The following is a 20,780-nucleotide window of genomic DNA, read 5'->3' on the forward strand; positions in this document are numbered from 1 at the left end:
CCATTCTCATGAGTTCTTCCATGCCAGTGCACTTTTCTCTCCCTCAGTTAAAAGGTCATCTGCCTCCTTCTGGTGGCCAAGATACCAAGTGCTGGGTCTTCTCTTATTTTACACTCCTCACAGACTTATTGCATATTGTTAATGATCTTAATAAATTAATATTTCCAACCAAACTGATATGGTAAATCATAAGCACACATCTTCAGTTCAGAGCTCTCATGGGGTTCTTTCCCTCATGAGATGTCACCTACTTCAATACCATTTTATATATTTCGAAAGTCACTTCAAATGAGCTCATGTTTTTTACAATGTTTACTCCACTACTTAGAGTCATGTGTTGGCTTGTCTGCTCTTATAGTCCTCCAAAGACACAGAAGTCATTTGGTTCCTCAGGTGAATCATCTCCTACCTTCAGGACTTTTGCACTTGCTAATTACTTTACCTTTATCTACTCACACAGCGTTGCTTCAATACCAAAGATTACAAGTGACAAATGAACACATAACAGCTGATTGCTAAGTACTGCCAAGACAATATGCTAGTTCTTCACAATTCCTGCTTCACTTAAGGTCTGTCAGATGTTCTGGTCCAGAAGGCTGAAGATAGATGCTCCAGCGTGGGGAGAATGCTGGGGACTGTCCAGGAAGTCAGCTGTCTCTGTCATTTCTAGGATTTTATGAAGCTGTGTCCCTGTGCTTCCCGACTTCTCAAATGATATTTATTCCTTCTCAAATGCCTGATGGGTTAAAGATTAGATAGTTATAGTCTCACATCAAGCTTAAGTTGTTTAGCATTAAAGTAGGTGCTGTGGATTTAAAATGATGGTTTCAGGATGGGAACACAAGTTAAAATCAAAGATGATTTATGTACAGAATTGTAAACTCATTAAGTTAGCATAGATGATAAAAAATACTTTAAATAAATTGCCAAACATAATGGACTGGATGTTACAAATGTATATCATATCTTATAATTTTTATAATTGTTATAATTTAATTCAATTTATATCTGACAGAAAAGGAGCCTTTACTGGAGTAAAAAGAGCAATTATTGAGGTTTTGTCTTTTGCTATATACTGTAATAATAAATGTGGGCACCCCAAGACTTGGCTGCCCTAAAGAAAAGAGAGTCTCTAGAGAGACATAGGTCCAAGTGATGCTATGTGGCCTTGCCTCCAAGTTATTTCTGATTGGTAAATAAAGATGCCAACAGCTAATAGTTGGGCAGAAGAGACATAGAAAGGTTTTAGGGTTCCTGGGTCTGGGATGTGAGGTGGGGGTCAAGAGAGAACCACAAGAGGGAGAAGAAGGTGAAGGAAGGAGAAGCTGTCATGGGTTAGGTGAGTCATAAGAATGTGGCTCTGGAGGCTGGCTAATTGAAGTTAAGAGCAGCCCAGATGAAATATAGTAAGTAATAACTTGGGGTTATCTATAGGAAAATAGATCCTAATAACATAAAGGGTAGATATCTCTTGTGCTGTTTAAGGTAAATAATGAAAGTATTGTGTCTTTTATCTGAGAACTGAATAATCGAGGCAAGGCAGAAACCCCATATTGGGGTTGAATATCTCTACAACAGTTATCTATTTTCATTCTTCTCCCACTTTACTCCCCATTGTGTGAGCCTTGATAATTGTAAAAGACACATTTACTAAGTACCTACTAGGTCAGAATTACTATTTTAATTCTCAAATTATTGAAAAATGAATACCTATTACTAGTCTCATTTTACAGATGGGAAGCTGGGATTTAGAAGGTTAAACTTGTTCAAGGACATAAAATCAATAAACACAAAAGGAGATAAAATTTATGCCTGATCTGACTGCTCAGTGTTCTTTCTGCCCACCTACTGAAGGACACCAGGGAAGCAAGCATGTTCTATTTCTGTTACAATTATCCAGAACAGGAAGTTCATTGGTTAGGAAACAGTGGGTACTAAATGGCACTATCAAAAGAGCTATGATGAATTTGTTTTGTTTTTGTTTTCTTAAAAGCTGTACTCTCCTTTCCTTATGTATGGAATCTTATTTAAAAGTAGAGTATGTGCCATTCAGGTACTGTCGGATATTTCCATTTTCTTTGGAAAATAGAAGGACGGCTCTAGTATAATAGCAGGTATGCCATTGATATTACACATTTGCAAGTATCTTTCCATATCACATTCGGTATGGAAGCCTCCCCAGACACCCCACCAAACCAGGAATTTACCTTACACACTTCAAATTATGTTTTTATTGCATACAAGAATGTCTGTTTCCACACAATAAAAAGACATCAAAGAAGCTCTATGCATGAACTTACATAGTCTTCTAGGTTATAATGGCTTCCTCCTTGGAACTTACCTCACCTTATATATTGCTATTAGAGACTTATACCCTCCTTTCAAAATACAACAGCAAAGCCATGAGGTGGTATCAACAACCATAGAAAGGTTGAAGTGACATTAAATGAGAAGTAACATGATGTTGGAAGATACTGAGAAGGAACTGAAAGTCACAAATTCATTCATCTACATAATTTCTACCTTTAGGCAGAAGTATCTATCATATCACATGACAGTTACTGTAGAGCCAAAGAAAAATTGCTGTTCTGATTGTTTCACTTCACCCCAACAATAGCCACACCAGTGATATCAATAGAGAACGAAAAGATTTAACATGAGCACATGTAGGTATGTAGGTACATATGCAACAAAAAACCCTTCCCCAAATTTCTACTTCCTGGAACACTGAAAAATATGTTATAATTTGGTCAAATACGTCTCATATAAAGCTGACTCAAGTAGTAGTTGATCCTGCCTCCTACTATCCCCACTGATCCACATATACACAGAGACAGACATGTGCGCGCACACACACACACACACACACACACACACACAAACAGGTGAAGGAGTGGGAAGGAGAAAGAGAAGGAGAGAAGGAGGGAGACAGAGCCATAGATTGTGCATATACTTCTAGGTCAATGTGTAATTCTCACCCATCAATCAGGTGTGGGAATTAGTGTTTCATCCCAGAAAAGATAGTTTAAGGTAAAAAATTTTGATAAATATCAAGAGATATGTAGGACAAGATCGTTTGCTCTCCTGCTCAATCATTTTCAAAGCAAACCTGCACTGATAAAATCACATTTCTGCAAGTGCAAAATTGTGCTATCTTCCCCTCATCAGCTCATTTTAACCCACAACTGCTGCAGTAATTCTCAGGCTCCTGATCCAACAATCCTGTTTCCCAGATGCTTGTCACCAGATGCACCTTTTACCTGGACTGCCTCTACATTACCATGGTGTGCCTGTTACGTCCTTGGTGGTTTTCATGTATCTCCTACATAAAGCCCCTTCTGACATCATCACTAACCACTCCATCACCAAATTCCCTTTCCCTGCTCTAACTTCTCCAGCCCATGCATCTTTCAGCATGGCTGTTGTACTGCCAATTTTCTACTTCTCCTTCCAGACTGTATAATCCATAAAGCTAGGAGAAATTGTCTGCTTTTTCCTTAATAATCAAGAAACACTTGTTGAATGAATGAAATCTGAACTTCATTTTACGTTTATGTCTTCTCCTGCTAGCTCTAAAAGTAAAACTGCATCTTACTCTTTTTCCATTTTGACATTAAGAAATCAAAAACCCCTAATTAAAATGATCTAGAAAGCCTGTAGCCAACAAATTATTCACTGGATATTTAAAAAAATGTTTTATGAATTTATTCTGACCCATCTCTTTTTTTAAAAAAATTTCTAGTTTATGTTATGTCTTTCTAGTTTAAGGAGTTTCCTAGAACAAATTTAAGAATTTGACAGATTTATGGGACGAAACCTAATAGGGACAAGATTATCTCATATTTTCAAACACCAAGTAAATTATCACTGTTAATGCAGTGCTGACTAGTTTTTCTGTCAACTTGGTACCGGAGTCTTTTTGGAAGATGAATCCTCAATTGAGAGAATTCTGTATCAGAATATGGGCAAGCCTATGGAAGGGATGTCTTGATTGATGTTGGAGTAGCAGCTCACTGTGGGCAGTGCTATCCCTGGGAGAATGGTTCTACTATAACAGCAGTTCTCAACCTTCCTAACACTGCAACACTTCAATGCATTTGCTCATATTATGGTGACCCCCAGCCTAACAATTATTTTTGTTACTAATTCATAACTAATTTTACTAGTTTTATGAATCATAACATAACTATTTTTGGAGACAGAGGTTAGCCGAAGGGGTTGCAACCCACAGGTTGAGAACTATTGTGCCATAATAAAATAGGTTTAGCAAACCCTTAAGGGCAAGCCAGTAAACAACGTGGCTTCTGTTGCAATCCTTTGCCCCCAGGTCCTGCCTTGTTTCCCTGCCCCAATTCCCTTTATTGATGGATGGTGGAGTGGACCTATAAGCTGAAATAAGCCACCTTCACCCCAAGCTGGTTTTTATCATGCTGCTCTATCATAGCAATAGAAACCTTAACTAAAACAAATGACAACCCTTAAATACACAATACAGTATGTTCATTTCTAAGATAGGTATTGTCACTCTGGTAATGACAATTGTTGCCAAACTTACAGCTATCCCCAGTTCCCAAGATACACTGACCAACTGTCCAAAGAAGAAATTCTTTGACAAAAATGTGAACTTCCCAAGTTATAAACAAACAAACAAGTTTGAAATAAAAAATTTCTGCACCACAAAATTCCTTTAATAACAAGGAGTTTTTATTACGAAAGGCATGCACTGCAGGATTACCAGGTCTAATCTAGACAACTAATTATACACACAGCTTGAGAAAGAACTGTTCTTGAAATAGAGATCAGACCTGTAAATCTCTGCACTATTTTCCTGCCTGGTCTAATTTTAGATGATTTTTCTGACCACTGAAGAGTCTGTGCTATGCCAGGCTTCCCCAGCTCAGGCAGTAGATTTCTCTCTCTGGCTGTGAGTCACATTATCTCATGAATGAACTGTTATTTAGGTCAGTAAAGAGGCTCTGGCCTAATTGAATGTGCATTTTATCCCTGATGTTCATGCTCTATATATCAAGATTTTATGGAGTTATTGAGAGTGGAAAGAGACTGTTATAAAGGTGCAGAAGAGACTGATGATTAGACTACATTTAAAGCACAACAGTTCAAAATATCAGAATAATTTCAAATATTTAATTATTTTATTTCAAATCACATCTTCGTTTGTTTTGTGCTGGAAGTGCACACTCACTGTGGTGCATACACAGAGAACAACTTGAAAGAGTCGGCTCTTTCTTTCTACTCTGAGGGTTCCAGGAAAGGAACTCTCAGGATGTCAGGCTTGACAGCAAATGCCTTTACCTGCTAAGCTGTCAAATCATTCCAAAATTTTCATACCTAAATGATACTTTTGAATATTCACTTTTTAAAAAGGTATCCTACCTGGCTTTGACTTTGGAACCTAAAGTTCTACAAGGACAAGTCAAACAGCTGCTTCGTTATATATGTATTTATTTTATTGGTGCAAACATGTGCACACATGCGCATGTGCACATGTGAGTCTGTGCACGTGCTCATACTTGAAGGTGTTCTCAGAACGTCAAAATAGGGAATCAGATACCTGAAGCCGAAGTTATACGTGTTTACAAGCCACTTGATGTGGGTAATGGGAACCAAACTCAGATCTGCAAAGGCTGTGAATGCTACTGACTACAGAGCTGGGCCCTTTCTTTACTACACACAAACAAAATATAATTCACCGTACTCATTATGAGGGAATGATGGTGGGACTGACCTTGGTAAATAGTGATTCGATCCAAATAAAGAATGTGACTGAGAAGAAACAAGATCCAAAAGTCTAAAAGAAAAAAAAAAAGGTGAGGCCCTGTGAGCTAATTAGGAAACTCAGCTTGTACCCAAAAATTGCCTTAAATCTGCCAAAGAAAATGAGATGATTCTGTTAGTGGTACATTCAGACTTAAAGAAAACTGAAACCAGAATATAAACTCTAGGAGAATATCCTGACCAAATCTTTACCATCAGGCCTGACATGGACAGCAGACACACAGGTCACTGTCTGAGCAGATGGATGAGTGTTTAGCATGTGTTGTAATACAACCGAGTGACTACAGCTCCACCAGTGAACACAGCTCTACAGGAGCTGTGAGACATTAGAATCTCCATGGAGGGTACAAAAGTACACACCTTTCCTTTCTCTTCTTGCCTGGGGGTAAAACCAAACCAAACAAAACCACCCCAAATACTAAATGTTGAAGTTCCACATTCAGAGACCATGACTTAACTGATCAGAGAACCATCTGAGTATCAGTGTTTTTAAAATACTTCTTCAGTGAAGTTCATGTACATACAAAAATAACAACCACCAATATATCATTGTAACACTGATTATGTGTCTCACTGTGTAACCCTGGCTGGCTTAGAAATCACTATGTAGGCAAAGTAGACCAGGTTAGCCTGAACCCAAAGAGTTACTCAAGCCTCTGTCCCTTCATGGGTACTTGTATTATAGGCGTGTATGTAGTAGCTACACTGAATTCTTAAGTATTCAAAATCTCTCATGTATACTGATAAACTTAGCAAGTTTTCTTTTTATTTAAAGATATTTGTCACACTGCTGTGACATTTCAGAAGAGTCTGAGATTCGAACTTAAAAATATGAAAGCATTTTTTAATTATGTCTTATTATCAAATGAAGTAGTAAAATTATTTACATGATGCTTTCATGTAAAATTTGTGGTCCAAAATTACTCTTAAAAAATGATGCACACAATGTCTAACAGGGAGAGGTGTTTGAAGTAAAAACAGATAATTAAAATCCTACAGCTTCAACAATCACTTTTAATGTCTCTATGCTTATGTTGTAATAGGAAAATCCCAAGTACTGCAGTAGCTGTTTAACCAGTTCAAATCAGTGTTTCTCATGGAATGATTTCTAAACACGTCACAGATTTCAAATAAGAAGCAAATATTTAACAAGTTTCTGCCTCTTTATATGTAGCATGTATATTTCTAAGCCCTCCTCCTCAAAAGAGCATCAGAGAAGGCTGACCTTGAACTGCTAAGAGATGCCTCCGAGAATTAAAGCTACAGCACTGAAAGGCCATAATAGAAAGAACATCAGAAACACTAGGGAACTGCATCATAGAAAGTACATTCATAACCAAAGTAGAGTTTTTCTATAATCAGCCTTATTATAGTGGTCGAATCTAGCCTATGGCTACCTCAGTCTTTTGGAAGCACAAATAGCTTTTTGTGCTGGCAAAGCAGCACCCACAGCTGCCCTATGGTAGCAGGTGTTTGAGTGATGTTTATTTAGTATCTATGGGTGAATGAAAATGCAAAGCATATGCATGTTATCTCAGACAGCAGAACAAAATCAAATTCTTCCGTCTTTCCAGGGACAGAGTTATGTTGACAAGGTGAGACAAACTGAGCTTTGCCTTCAAAGGCCTGTGTTCTCTTGCACTTAGAAGCTGGTTCACAACACCAGTTAAGGCCTTCTTCACTTTCTTTTTTGAGGTCTGGTCCCCTAAATTAAAAGACCAGCATTTCAGAAACTTTAATGGAATAGAAGAATTTAAATGAATGGAAGAAAGAAAACAAGGGGCCAACTCACCACCCTTAAGTATCGACGCTGTGACAGACAGCATCTTTAGGTTGAAATCTGATAAACTTTAGGAATTTACATTTTATCTTCCCACCTCGTGGTCAGAAGATAGGAACTTATGTGTGAGACTTCGGAGAGTCAAGAAAACTTGCTAAGAAGATTCCAGAAATGAAAGCACTCTTCTCTAAGGAGCGGGAGGCTAAGCCTGCTGCTGAGGGACCAGAAGTCCTGTATGCTCCATCTCCCCCCTCCAGGGCACACTCGCTGCAGAGTGTGCAGCCATGAGCTTACTGCAGCTGGAGGACTCCTTTCAACTCCAGAGGTTTAAAAGCCTCTTGTGGGATGGAGACATTAACATGGGATATGTTTTCACCATCTTTCCTAATTGCTGCTTCAAGCAGGCTTTTCTTTAGGAAGGACTGTGAGACAAGCAAAATATGTTCAGTATGAGAAAAGAGCCCCCTTTTTTTTTCTTTTTTTACTTGTTTAGTAAATTCTCTGAAAAGTTTGCTTCCAGCTCACCAAACGTCTAAAACATCCCATCATTCCTGTGAGGCTAACTGAGTTATTGGGTACACTGTAAAGATAAATGCACTGAAGCATTCTCTCTCCATTCCAAAACAAACATTCGATTTCATTCACATCAAGTGGAAAAGTCAGGGATTAAGGAACAGAATACACATGGTAGCTGACCCACTGAAACAGCGTCACCCAGGGACAGAGCCGAGGGAGAGGATAGAGAACGTGCTGGAATGGGACCAGGAACACCCGTGTCTGAGCAACAACTCTGTTAGCAGAGAGCATGGACAGAGCTTGAAGCTTTTCTGCAGTTTGTCTCACATCCAGAGGAAAGGGTACAATGCCATCCCCAAAGTGTCAGTGAAAAACATCAAACTTATACTTTAATACAGGACATCCAAGGAAAGCTAACTGGTGTGAAATGGGGAGAACAGTGGAACTCTTTTAAATGAATCTTTTTATTTTAATCAAGAAGGCATGCCATAGGCAGGCACAGCTAAATATATTATGCCTATAGGAAGACAATTTGTAGACAGAAAAGCACTTAAAATATAATGTCATGACTGAACTCAGGTAAACTGGTCTGCTATTTTATCTATAAATATAGAGTATAGGTTTTTATATCAATCACATTTAAACATCAAACCCAACTGAAATACACCAAAATCATCAATGGCTCCAGAAGAGAAGGTTTAAACACTTGAGTTCCTCATACTTTTTTTCCTTCAGATTACATATTCCCAATTGGCTGGGGAAAGTATTTTCAATGTGTTTATCCCCTTATTTCTTTTTAGGCAATGTAAAAACCTAGGCAGGATAAAGAAGGAGAAAATACAACAACAAAATGTAGCTAACAAATCTTCCTAACACTGAAGACTAGTTTCTATTGCTGAGTATAATCATACCTGGTGGCAAATTGCTAGTAAATGTTAGAATCTTGTTGGGTGCAGCATCTTAAATTTGCATGTATTTTCCTGCTGACAGGAGTTAAAGGAACGATTCTGGGGTTTGGAGAGAAAAACTGTTAAAAATATTTTGTGAGTCCTATTCATCCTGAGTCGTAATTTGACAATCACCATCATATATTGCCTCCTCATACTTAAAGCCTACTTTCAAGTCTTTTATCAGAATAAAGAAGTGACTACTATGACAACCGCTTTGCAATATAATCAGCATTTGCACCCATAGTGGCCATGTGTTCTCTTTGGGTTAGTACTCATTTAAATGACACCCTCCCCTACAGGGCAGGATCTGGGTCTTCTCTGTGAGAATGCCAAGCTGAGGAGTTGTTTATAATGCCATTAACTTGTTTCCCTTTTTCCCTTCTTTATACAGATTAACTCTTGACAAATTAAGATTGTCCCAAGGTGACTGATTACCTGACTGTATTCATGATATAACTGTTTCCTCTGGCAAAGGTCATACACCGCAGCAAGGAAGGGGTGAGGATATTAGGTTTAGATATCTGTGGTCTCACTGGCTTCCATACACACACCGACTCTCACTCCCTAAACTACAAAACCACAAACTTCCCAGAGGCTCAGATGCTGCTCTTACACCTGGTCACATCTCCCCTGACCCATATTAGTTCATTAGCTATGGAGGCACCAAACCATGAGTTGTGGATCCCTTCTTCTTCCAGGGACCGTGTCTTCTACTCTCAAGATTGAGATTTTCATCAAGCAGGTGATCATCTATACACAGATGGTGCCATGTCCTGCAGGCACTGCCAATGACGAAGCAGCCAGTATTGCCTCCTTTGATGCCCAAACGATTTGAAATCCATTGGTGAGCAGGTGACTAGACTCCTTGGTCCACTAGTTCTCACTGACTCCCAGAAACTTGAGGATAAGAACTCGTATTCCTCTTGAAGGCCTTTGCCTTTCACTGCATAAAACTTCACTGCTTTTTAAATTCTGTTTTGGTTTATATTCATGAGTTACTTCCAATGTTTATGCCACTCATATTGATTGGAATGCAACAATCGTTTAAAATGGTTTGCTTCTAGCACTTGAACTTAGCGTCCTCTTTACCTCTTAAAATTAGTGGTCTACTGTGCTAACAAAAGTTAATCCCTTCTGCCTCAAATGCTCTAAAATGTTTCATGAGGCTTCTAACCAAGAAGTGACCAAGCATTCTTTGTACACATTTCAGTTCTGCTCTTTCTCATCTCAATTCTCTCAGTATAAAGTTCAAAACCCTCCTTATCACCTAAAGTTTCCTTAAAGAATCAACAACACACACCCATTTCTCTTCCAACTTCTGAATTACTGTGTATTCTGTAGGACTTATACTTTTAACTGAATCTGTGATTTACTTCTCCTTATCTGTCAATGTGGGAAAGGTGGGTATAAAAACCATTGCTAACTGACAGACTATAAACTATAGTTTAGAACATGCTGTTCACTACAAATTCCCAGCTATGCAATTTTTAAAAGGTAGATGTTATCTACCAAATTATGTAGTATTCATTTTGCACGGGAATATTTCATTTATGGAATAACCCTATAAATACCACAGAATGTAAAGGAGTATAATGGACATGCAGAACAAATTATTTGTAGGTCCTAAATGCACACTAAAGTCTTTTATAGACAATGGGATGTAAGTTCATGATAAACACACACCAATACAAAGAATGAAAATCCTGAGTCTCCAGAAAAGAAAAAATAGATTCTCCATTTTCAATTGACAAACATGCTCAAGTCAATTAATTCTACCTAAAACAAATAAAAACTCTAAATGCATGTCCTCGATTTAGACCGCTGTCACAAAATCACTACTCTTCCCCAGGCTACTTTTAAAGCTTTATTTTTTCCAAAACAAAAGCAGATCTGGGCACTGCTGTAGTGAGTACTGTAGATGGCACTTAAATAATACAGCAGTAGGGACTGAAGAGGAACCTTTAGCAGATTAGCACAGTACAGATGGGGAGAGGGGAAGGAAGCTAACCATGCACGCTGCACACACAAGAGCTCGTAGCCTGGGGACTAGAGCATCTGTACCCAGTCTAACTCTGCCGTATCTTCTAGATGCACAAACTCTGGGCCAGCAAAGTAAAATTGTTTACTTCTTCAGATTTCATTCCACAGGCTTAGGATAGATCTCAAAAGGCATTCAAGTCAAGCACATCAATTCTGCCTACCCAATCACAAGCTCATGAAGTAGGAGGGCACATGGATGTCAAAACCAAAACCAAAAATAAACAAAATGCACTTCTTTTAGCTTGGGTTGTCAGTTAATATAAGAACTATGTCTATAACATTGTTTCTCATCAAACCAATACATCCTATTTCTCTCTTTTATTTCAATTCAGAAAATTCGGAAAAAGAAATCTGGTGTATAAAATCTAATTATGATAATACCATAATACAAAATTGATGGGCATTAATTTGGGCTTTTAAAGACATCCTACAAATGGAAAACCCATCTACTAATTTTGTGTGGATGTTCTTCAGTTGTAATTCATACTGAATAATAAAATAGAAAAGGAAATAGAAAAGGAGAAAAAATATAAAATATGAAAACATCTTTTTTCTGTTTTCTGTTCAACAGAAATTGGCACAAATATATAAACAGATGGGCTACATACATTGTGACCATTGTGGTAACATTCATAATGTAATCAAATTTATAACCAGCAATAGTTCGCAGACATATATCACAGACCACACTAGCTAAGAACAGTCTCACCCTCTTGTTTGTCCTTCATTTGCTCTCTGTGGGTCACTTGATGGTTAAATAGTACTCTAAGCAACTATAAAACAGGACCAACAAGGACATGAGTGTCTGTTTTAATGCAAGACCTCGAATAGCCTAGGCTGGCATCAACTTACTGATAAGTGATCATATCCTGAAATTATTTAAAACGCAAGTTTTTAAAGAATCTTTATTTTATATGCACTAGTGTTTTGCATGAAGATACAGCTGTGTGAGGATGTAAGATCTGGGAATTACAGACAGTTGTGAGAGGTCATGTGAGTGCTGAGATTTGGGCCCAAGTCCTCTGGAAGAACATCAGTGTTCTTAACATCTGAGTCATCTCTTTAGCCCCTAAAGGACAATCTTTTTTTTCTCACTAATCTGTTTATTCACTTTACATCCTGACTGAAGCCCTTCCCTCCTTCCAGTTTCCTCCCCTCACACAGCCTCTTCCCCACCTCCTCCTTCTCCCCTGATAATGGGGAGGTTCCTCGTGGGAGATAAAGTCACTGCAGGACTAGGCATATCCTCTCCCACTATGGCCAGAAAAGGTATCCCAGTTAAAGAAATAGGATCCACAGGCAGGCAACAGAGTTAGGGACAGTCCCTACTCCAGTTGTTGGGGCCTCTGCATGAAGGCCAAGCTGCACATCTGCTGCATATGTGTGGGGGAGGGATGCACTAGGTCCAAACTATGCTTGCTCTTTGATTGGTGGTTCAGTCTCTGGGAGCCCCCAGGGGCTAAAAGACAATCTTAATGTACATTTATCATATATTTCTTTTTTTTAAATGTAAAGTAAATGACTAATAGCTAGTTTCAATAGTCTTTCACTGTTAAAAATCTAGATTCAACATGATAGTTAATAAACTTATAATCTAAATTTTTGGGAGGTTGAGGCAGGGGGACTAAAAGTTGGAAGTGGACCTAAGTTGCACAGTGAGAGCCTGCTTCAACAAAACATCTAAGCGTTTTTATACAGTCCCTCTGAGTCCAGGAAGCACTGCCCTGAGCACTACACACATTCTTCCTAATGACACCATCACATGATGGCAGGTAAGAGATAAAAATCAAAGCTTTATTGAAGGAGAGGCAGGGCGAATAAAAGATATCTGCTGTGTATGCTATGACAGCTCTACAAATATGTACAAGTTTTAACACAGAATCAGGGGGACTTACTTGTATTTCCTATATGCCAGGCTCCCGATTAACTGGATTAATTCACTCCTCACAATTTGAAAACCTTGGGAACTTGTTGCTATCTAAAGATATTAGCAATTATATATCAAAACTATATGTGATTATATTTGGTAATATCAAAATAGACTTTCTTTTCTTTTTTTTCCTGCACATCTTCACTTTCTACCCCTGCTTTTTGAGATTGAGTTTCAGGATGTCCCCATGGCTAGCCTGGAACTTGCTATGTAGCCCAAGCTGACCCTGAAGTCTCGTTCCTCCTGCTTTAGCCTCCCAAGTGCTTAGATTACAGGCAATGTGTCTTACTACATCAGGTTATTTTTTATTTATTTTTAAAATAATGCAAATCTTGTATTTGTAATAACATTAATAAAACCTATAAACAGAACTGTCAAATGTATGCTCAAGATGAGCCAGCAGAGAAGAATCAAATATCTACAAATGTTCAAAGAGTGGTTTAGTTCATTAAAATTCATGTTTTATATAACAAAGACACAATCTGTTGATATACAAAGTAAAGTTCTGTTAGCTTAACCCTGGGTACCTTAAAAAGAAAAAAGATAGAGAGTTACGTCTCCTAATCAGCACAGTTGGAATGGTGCTGACTGCATTTGAGGGCATTCATTTTCTTAGTTCTGCTTCTCAGATTACAGAAAGGAACAAGAGCAGCCTGAAGTAAGATTTTACGCTAAAAAAATGTAAAAAAAAAAAAAAAAATCAGAACATTCCATTTACTTAACTGAAGAGATGGTCTATTTCAGAAAAAATGAATTAACAGTGAACCCAAGCAATGAAAGAATGCTATGTGACATTTTGTTGTGAAAGTGTCTAGGAAGAGGAAGAATAGAGAAAACATCACAAAATTACAATGTTTATGATTTATAATTTAAAGCTGCTGATGCATTTTTGTTATAACTTTGATTTTCTAAGAGAGAGGAAGATTTGAAAAATAAAGAGAATAAAAATAAATCAGAAACCTTTCTAAAGGTTCTAATCAAAGAGATAAATTAAACAGCATAACATGAAATTTCACTTTCAGGTCTCTGACAATCCTCAGATATTAGTACACAGCAGCTACAAATACTATAAGGAAAGCCGGCAGATGTTGAAGCCAGGCACTCTCTACCACACAACATACTGGTTCTAGACCCCAAATCCACTGCCTTCGTCCTCCCAGATTACAGTCTCCTACTGTAAATCCCACTGTAACATCAGGACCAGCTATCTGAGAGCCACGTTTGAATCAAACCAAATATAAACAAATCTTACTGTACAACTCTTACATGGTTACTACTAGAAACATTCACCAAAATCCATAAGTGCCAACCTGACTAAAACTACTAAAAAATAGTTCACTTTCACATACTGTACTGGTTAATTCTCAACAGGGTAAAAATCCATCTGGGCTCCCAAAGGCTGCTACCTAAAGTCCCACAATGATCATGTAAAGAAATATGCTTGAGATTGTCCACTCTGATGATTCTGAGATCAAGCAACCTAGAGTTTCATAAGAAGAAAAAAAAACTACAACCTCAGGTGACTAGATCAAGCAAAGGTGAATAATAAAATAATAATAAAAACTAAAGCACGAAAACTAAATGTTCTACTTCATACAAAAATGTCTTTACTTGCTAACTCCTCTCAGACTTCCCCTAATTATAAGGACAGGCCTAACAAATACATACATGTACATATATATACACAGTGCACACAAACCAAAGATCTTTCATCCCTTCTCAGCTGGCTCCACCTACACTTAAATAAATCTTTGGTAATAAAACACACAAGTATTCATAAGTTAGTTTTAAATGCAGTAAGTACAAACCTAGTAATAATACTTGTTTAATATATTGTAATAGTATTATGAAAACTAAGATAAATTAATAAAATAAAATATCCGCTAAATAGGTTAAATTGAGACATCATGTTCATTTTCACATACACTAGTTAGGTTATTATATTTTTTAAGGTAGCTCATAATGAGAAGCAAAACTAAAAGCTAAGGATCCTATAAGAAATAAATGTCTTACATAAATTACAGTGAGTAGAAACACAAAGATAAATAGTTACAGTTCAACTATACAATATTCAAATGTAAAGAAAGTACTTCATGTGAAATATACAAATGATGTTATCAAGGTATGTCATATCATTGCACAGTTGTGTGTAAATGTCCTGTTTAACAAGCCTCTAAAAGGCAAATTATTTTCAAGGATATCTATTATTTTTAGAAAACCAAAGACTACAGATCTTTAGCTCAGAATCCATCCCCCTTCCAGACTGAAGGGTTACTGGAATCATGCTTTACAGAGGCAATGCTCAGTCACAGGTCTGTTCAGCCATGCTCCCATGCATCTTAATCAGGCTAATAAACATAGGGCAAGTCTTAAAAACAGGTGAATTTCTCTCAGGACTTAGGTTTTTGCTGATCTCTCCCACAACCTAAATGGTAGCTTTATGTAGAAAAACAAAACCAAAGAGGCAGGCAATGAGAGAAAGGCTCATTGCTGTGGTGAGAGAAAAGTACAGAAGAGACATGGCAAGGAAGACTATTGTAGTGTCCGTGCAATACTGTGAGGATGGACATGGCTCCACAGGGCAGGCTGCGAGCTAACTGAGGTAGCTACTGGGGTAGAAAGGGATGGACTGAACAAAACACATGCACATCCCAATCCAGATGGTAAGAGCAGCGATGCACTGATGGGGAAGAAACACCTGCTGAGAGCTGAAACAAGCTCTATAGAAAAGAAACTGTTCAAGCAGGTTTAAGGACGAATATGCTAGATACTTACCTACCTACCTACCTACCTAGTTAGGTATAACTGTGAACCAGTGAGAAGCCTTCATTGCCAACAGTAGTTGATACATTCCAGAAGAACCAAATTAAAACAAACTAAGCTCAAGGAAAGCCATATTATAAGAAATGTTTTCTACTTGCCCCAATTTCTGTCTTGTAGTAGCAACAAGCATCTCATGCATGTCCCAGAAGTTTCTAAAACCCAAGCTCAACATAATGCTCAAGCAATGTGGTTTAATGACTTTTAAATGCTCCATTTTCTGTTGCCATTCTAAAGAGCTCAACAGAAGCATGGTGTTTTTAAAGTCTTTACACTGGGTTTCTCTGAAAACTTTAGGGACAAAGAGTTCTGGACACAAGCAACATTCTGTTCTCAGCCACATTTTCAGTGGCTCATTAATTCTTCCCATTGCCTTTAGGTTCCTCCCCTTAGCAGGAGGCCAGTTTGTCAAGAAACCTAGAGGGAGTAAGAAAGCTGTAGCAGTCCAGCTGAGCCAGAAATCCAGATAAGACCATTCAAACACTGCCTGTCTCTGCTTGTCTTTCACCATTTGATGGGCCACAAGTTCTATGTGTAACCAGCATGTATTCCTGACACCTCTGAGAAAGGACACACACAATGGAAATCTATGAAGATATTACTAGTTCTCCATACTGGTAATGTTCTATCACCCTCTTTAGTGTAATGATACATTATATAAGTTTTATTACACTTAGCACTGGCTTCTGCATACAATGCATAACTATCCTACTTTAAAAATGACTGCCTAAAGAAAGCTCATAAGACATTTTAACAGTCTCTCTATTACCTTTTCAAGCTGGTAAGGAATTTTAACAGTCTTTCTACAGCCTTTTCTATTTCAAACTCTATGAGCTGATATGCATAGTATTACAGGAAAAATCAGGTAGTGCAGAAAATGAAAAATACAAATATAAGTCATTTTTAAATTATAAGTCATTTTTAAAGAAAAACAAGTAAGTCAGAGAAACAGAAGTACAAGGAGAAACACATTGAGAGGCAAAGGGAGAAAGAACACTGGTATCAAAAAAGACATCTTATATAAAGATTCAGACTAGAAAAAATATCAGAGGTCAGAGTTCATATTGTTTTCACAAGCTGTCTTTAGCATCTCTCCCATCTACGTTCACGATAAAATGATTAGACACAAACAAGGAATCTGGGCTAGTAAAAGCCTGTTGACATTAGAACATGGTAAAATGATGGCAGACTTCTGCACATCTGAACACACTGTAATCTTCTAAATATGTAAAATATTAACTGCAAATCAAACTGCCCTGGCTCTCAGTTTAGACCCTATCTTCACTCCAACACAGAGGTGCAATTTGGAGGCAAGGGAGAGTCAAACTGAGGCACACACAGGGTGCAGCAGAATCAACATTTGGAAGACTGAAGGTTCATTTCATTTACATGTCACCAAGGGAACAGTAAAGGCTTAAAAAAACAGGACAAAACAAAACAGTTTGTTCACAGTTACATAATAACACAGAGAAAACAAGTGATTTCCTTCTTGCCAATGTTTCAAGCTAATAGGTTACACCCAAGACCTCATTCAATTCTCTAGTATTTTGTAGTTTTCTTGGCTTCTGACAAATGAAGGCAGCATGCAGAACACAAACAAGGTTGTAACATATCTAATTTCTGTTTTCTTCACAATTGCAATGATGTTTGTGCTTCCTGTCATTCATTTAAATTAGGCTTTCTATACCTGAAACATTTACATGCAACACATTTATAAGTGTGCACAATTTGGAGTTTTTAAGCCAACTAATTCACACACCTACACTCATAATTACAGTCAGTGAATACGAACCAGATTGGCTGAAACAGAAAATGACAGTACTCTGTAATACATCAAGTTAGAAGTTTGGATTACTCCTTAAGAAGAGAAAACAGAAAGCCTGTATTCTTAAAGTCTACCTTATATGCTTTATGGGCATATTTTCACAGCTCAGTGCATCTTAACATGTATGATACTGCTGTCAAGTGAGGCTGATGTGTTTCCAGATGCTGACTGTCCTTATGTGAGGGGCAGGAGATAGACTGAGGGCAATGAATAATTACTATCCTTAATAACCACTCAGGGATTAAAAGTTCAACTCACTGAAAACCTGGGAAAGCCATACTCTCAGGTTTCCATCCCTTTCGTCAGTGCACTACTAAAACAGCTAAAATGCAAGTTCTCTTCACTGCACCTTTTGTTTCGAGATGCAAGAGCCTAAATGCAAAGAAAAGAAAAAATGTGAATGTTTCTATTGTCAGGAACGCTAATCACCTGCAGCTTTAAAACTGCACTCACATCTTGACACTCTCATAGAGATTAATAGCCTCCACAGCTCAGACTGCAGCTCCCAGACATTTCCTAGCAAGCAGAAACAGCAACATTACAGGCAGTGTACTGCTAACTAGAACACAGCCTTGGGGAGGGATGGGGGGGCAGACAATGAGCCTGGAGAGATTATGAGTTGGCAAAGAACACCTCCTCCATTTTGGCAGAGGACTCATGAGCTTGTTAGGATGTAAATGGTTGAACCTTAAATTGATAGTTGAATTTTCCATAATTTTGAAATTTGACAGATATAAGGGGTCAAATATAAGATTTTCCTGCAACATTTCATTCTAGAACATCTATCTGGAAATACTATCAGATTAGATGAATTAGACAATGAAATTTTGTACAAATAAAAGCAATAGAGAATGAAGAAGTCCATATCTCAGTAAAACTTTAGATAGAACTCAACATTCCAGAAAGGCCCTGAGGTCTCACTAATAAGAGAATCACCGAATGGATACTTTTTACTATCTTACATCTGTCCAAAGACTCCTACCACCACTTCTCTTCCACCTGGATTAAAACCAAACTGTGGACCTCCTACTGGCATGAAGCCTTCCAACTCTCCACACCTGAGTCTTCTTGAGGAACGGAGTATGGTTTGCTGTACACTGTACTTCCCAATGTCTCTTCAGCTCAGTGTCAGGACCAGAGGTATTCATGATTACACAAAGTCTGAAAATATACCTCTCTCTCCATACCACAATTTATAACAATCATCAAACATTCTGAAGTCCCAAATTAAAGACACCTGCTTAATTTTGTTTAAACTTGTTTTACTAAGTTTTATTTCCTCTGAAGTCCTATTCATCCACAAAACATCCTCTTAATGTCCCAGGAACGCTAAGGAAAACAGTACTCTGAAAACTGAATTCACATGTTGGCTGTGGGCAGAGTGAAAATTGCATTCAGAAATTCAGTGGAAAAGACATTTAAAACCTGTGTACAGTATTCTTCTTGTGGTGTAGTGAAGGGTCTGTGAGAGTCAAAGTTTACAAAACTTATAAAGGAGGGTTTGGGGCTCTTTTATGTTTTGTTTGGTTTTGTTGTTTCCTGTTTTAATGACGGAAAAATACTCTTTCTCTCTAAAATGCTTTGATAGGAGGAATATAAATGATATGGCAAATAATCTTTCAAAAATTCTTTTCTGGTGAGGAAATATCCACATGCTTACACTCAGAAAATCGTGAGACAAATAAACAATGAATTTAGCAATTCCAACCATTTTTTCCTCTGCAAGTCTAATTTATTTCTTTTCTTCTCTTTTCTATTTATACATCTTCCCTCCAGTAACTCAGTCAAATGTTAGCTTAGTGGAGGCAGCTACAGTCAAGCTTCAATTTTTTTTTTTACACCAAAATTATTTGCAACGTACACGAATTCTCGTTCACATATTAATCCTAAGGGCTCTATTGGACATTATTAGTGATTTGCCTAAAATGAGTCATGAAAAGAAAGGGTAAAGAGAGCCTCAGCTTAGATGACAGTGATGGTCCTTCAGGGACTACAGGAGCCATGAAAATTAGCATTGAGCCCTCATGCCCAGGACAGAAAAGAAATCAGGACAGTCTTAATGAGAGTCAGGCAGTGCGCCTAATGAGAACCTTAATATACTCTATCTTCCCTTTATATTTCATTCCAGTATCATTAGATGCAGTGAGCCAACTAGCACTTACTGAGTGCATACTGTGTGCCCAACTCTGGGCCAAGCACTCTGGGAAGACTCAAATTACATACAGCAGTGGTTGGAGGGTGTGATTTATTGACCAAAGCACCCAAACCAGAACCTCCTCAGAACTTGTTAGAAATGCAAACTCTCAGCCCTACCCTTACAGAAGCTGCAGCCTGGGGATGAACTTGGGGTCTGGTTTTTTGTTTGCTTGTTTGGTTTTTGAAGAAAAAAAAAAAAACAGACAAAAGCTCTGAAGTAACTGCAGATGCACTGGCCTCTAGCATCTTTGGGGACCTGTGGAAACATGAAACAGCAGCAGAGCTGATGACTACACAGAGCACAGGGTATGATAATGGCACTGAAGGCTCAACTCTACGATGGGTTGCTGCTCTCACTTCTACTGCTGGAAGCATACACAAAAAGAAGAATATAGACTCAAAAATGAATACATGGTCCAGTGAGTCTCAGACAAAGTGCTACAAAACCACCAATTCTGTGGCTTTAGATAAACGATAAACAGGAATGCTCCTCGAGGGCACCTACTCTAAACTTGCTATGTTAGGTTGAAGGGTAGCTCCAGTTCTCTCTTCATTATCAGGTTCTAGGAGCAAAGCAAAAGTGATATATTTGCATTTTATTGTTCCACATGAAGCTCTTACTCTCCTTACCAGATAATCTTTCCAGCATCACTTTGCCAAGGAATACAAATATTTAAAAAGCATAAACAGTAGTAATACCTGCAGTAAGTATTATTGTTCATTTTCCTGTGCTTATTTGTTTTTCATGGTCTTATTGGTTATTCATTTTACATTACAGAAGAAAAATAAGCAAGATTATAGTCCTCACTGTTACACAGCATATTAAAATACAAAGTTAAAACTCAAGCCTTCCTACAAATGACTATATGGCCCAAGTTTCAGTCACTATCTCATGTCTTACTTAATTATTTAATGACTAGACCATTA

General features: G+C 37.8%; 1 protein-coding gene across 13 annotated transcripts in view; it reads right to left on the reverse strand.

Annotated features, from left to right (window-relative positions):
- CELF2 (CUGBP Elav-like family member 2) overlaps positions 1 to 20,780 on the reverse strand; it is a 291,604-nt gene that overhangs the window by 240,616 nt on the left and 30,208 nt on the right. For 7 of the 13 annotated variants that reach the window (XM_080918111.1, XM_080918105.1, XM_080918100.1 and 4 more), the window contains exon 2: positions 5,747 to 5,809. The exons of the other annotated variants lie outside the window; for them this stretch is intronic. In XM_080918111.1, the coding sequence (XP_080774237.1) occupies positions 5,747 to 5,809 (63 nt within the window). The remainder of the gene's footprint in view (positions 1 to 5,746; positions 5,810 to 20,780) is intronic. 13 annotated transcript variants of the gene reach the window in all.

Source organism: Micromys minutus (assembly GCF_963924665.1).
Source record: "Micromys minutus genome assembly, chromosome: 6".
Classification (NCBI taxonomy): Eukaryota; Metazoa; Chordata; class Mammalia; order Rodentia; family Muridae; genus Micromys; species Micromys minutus.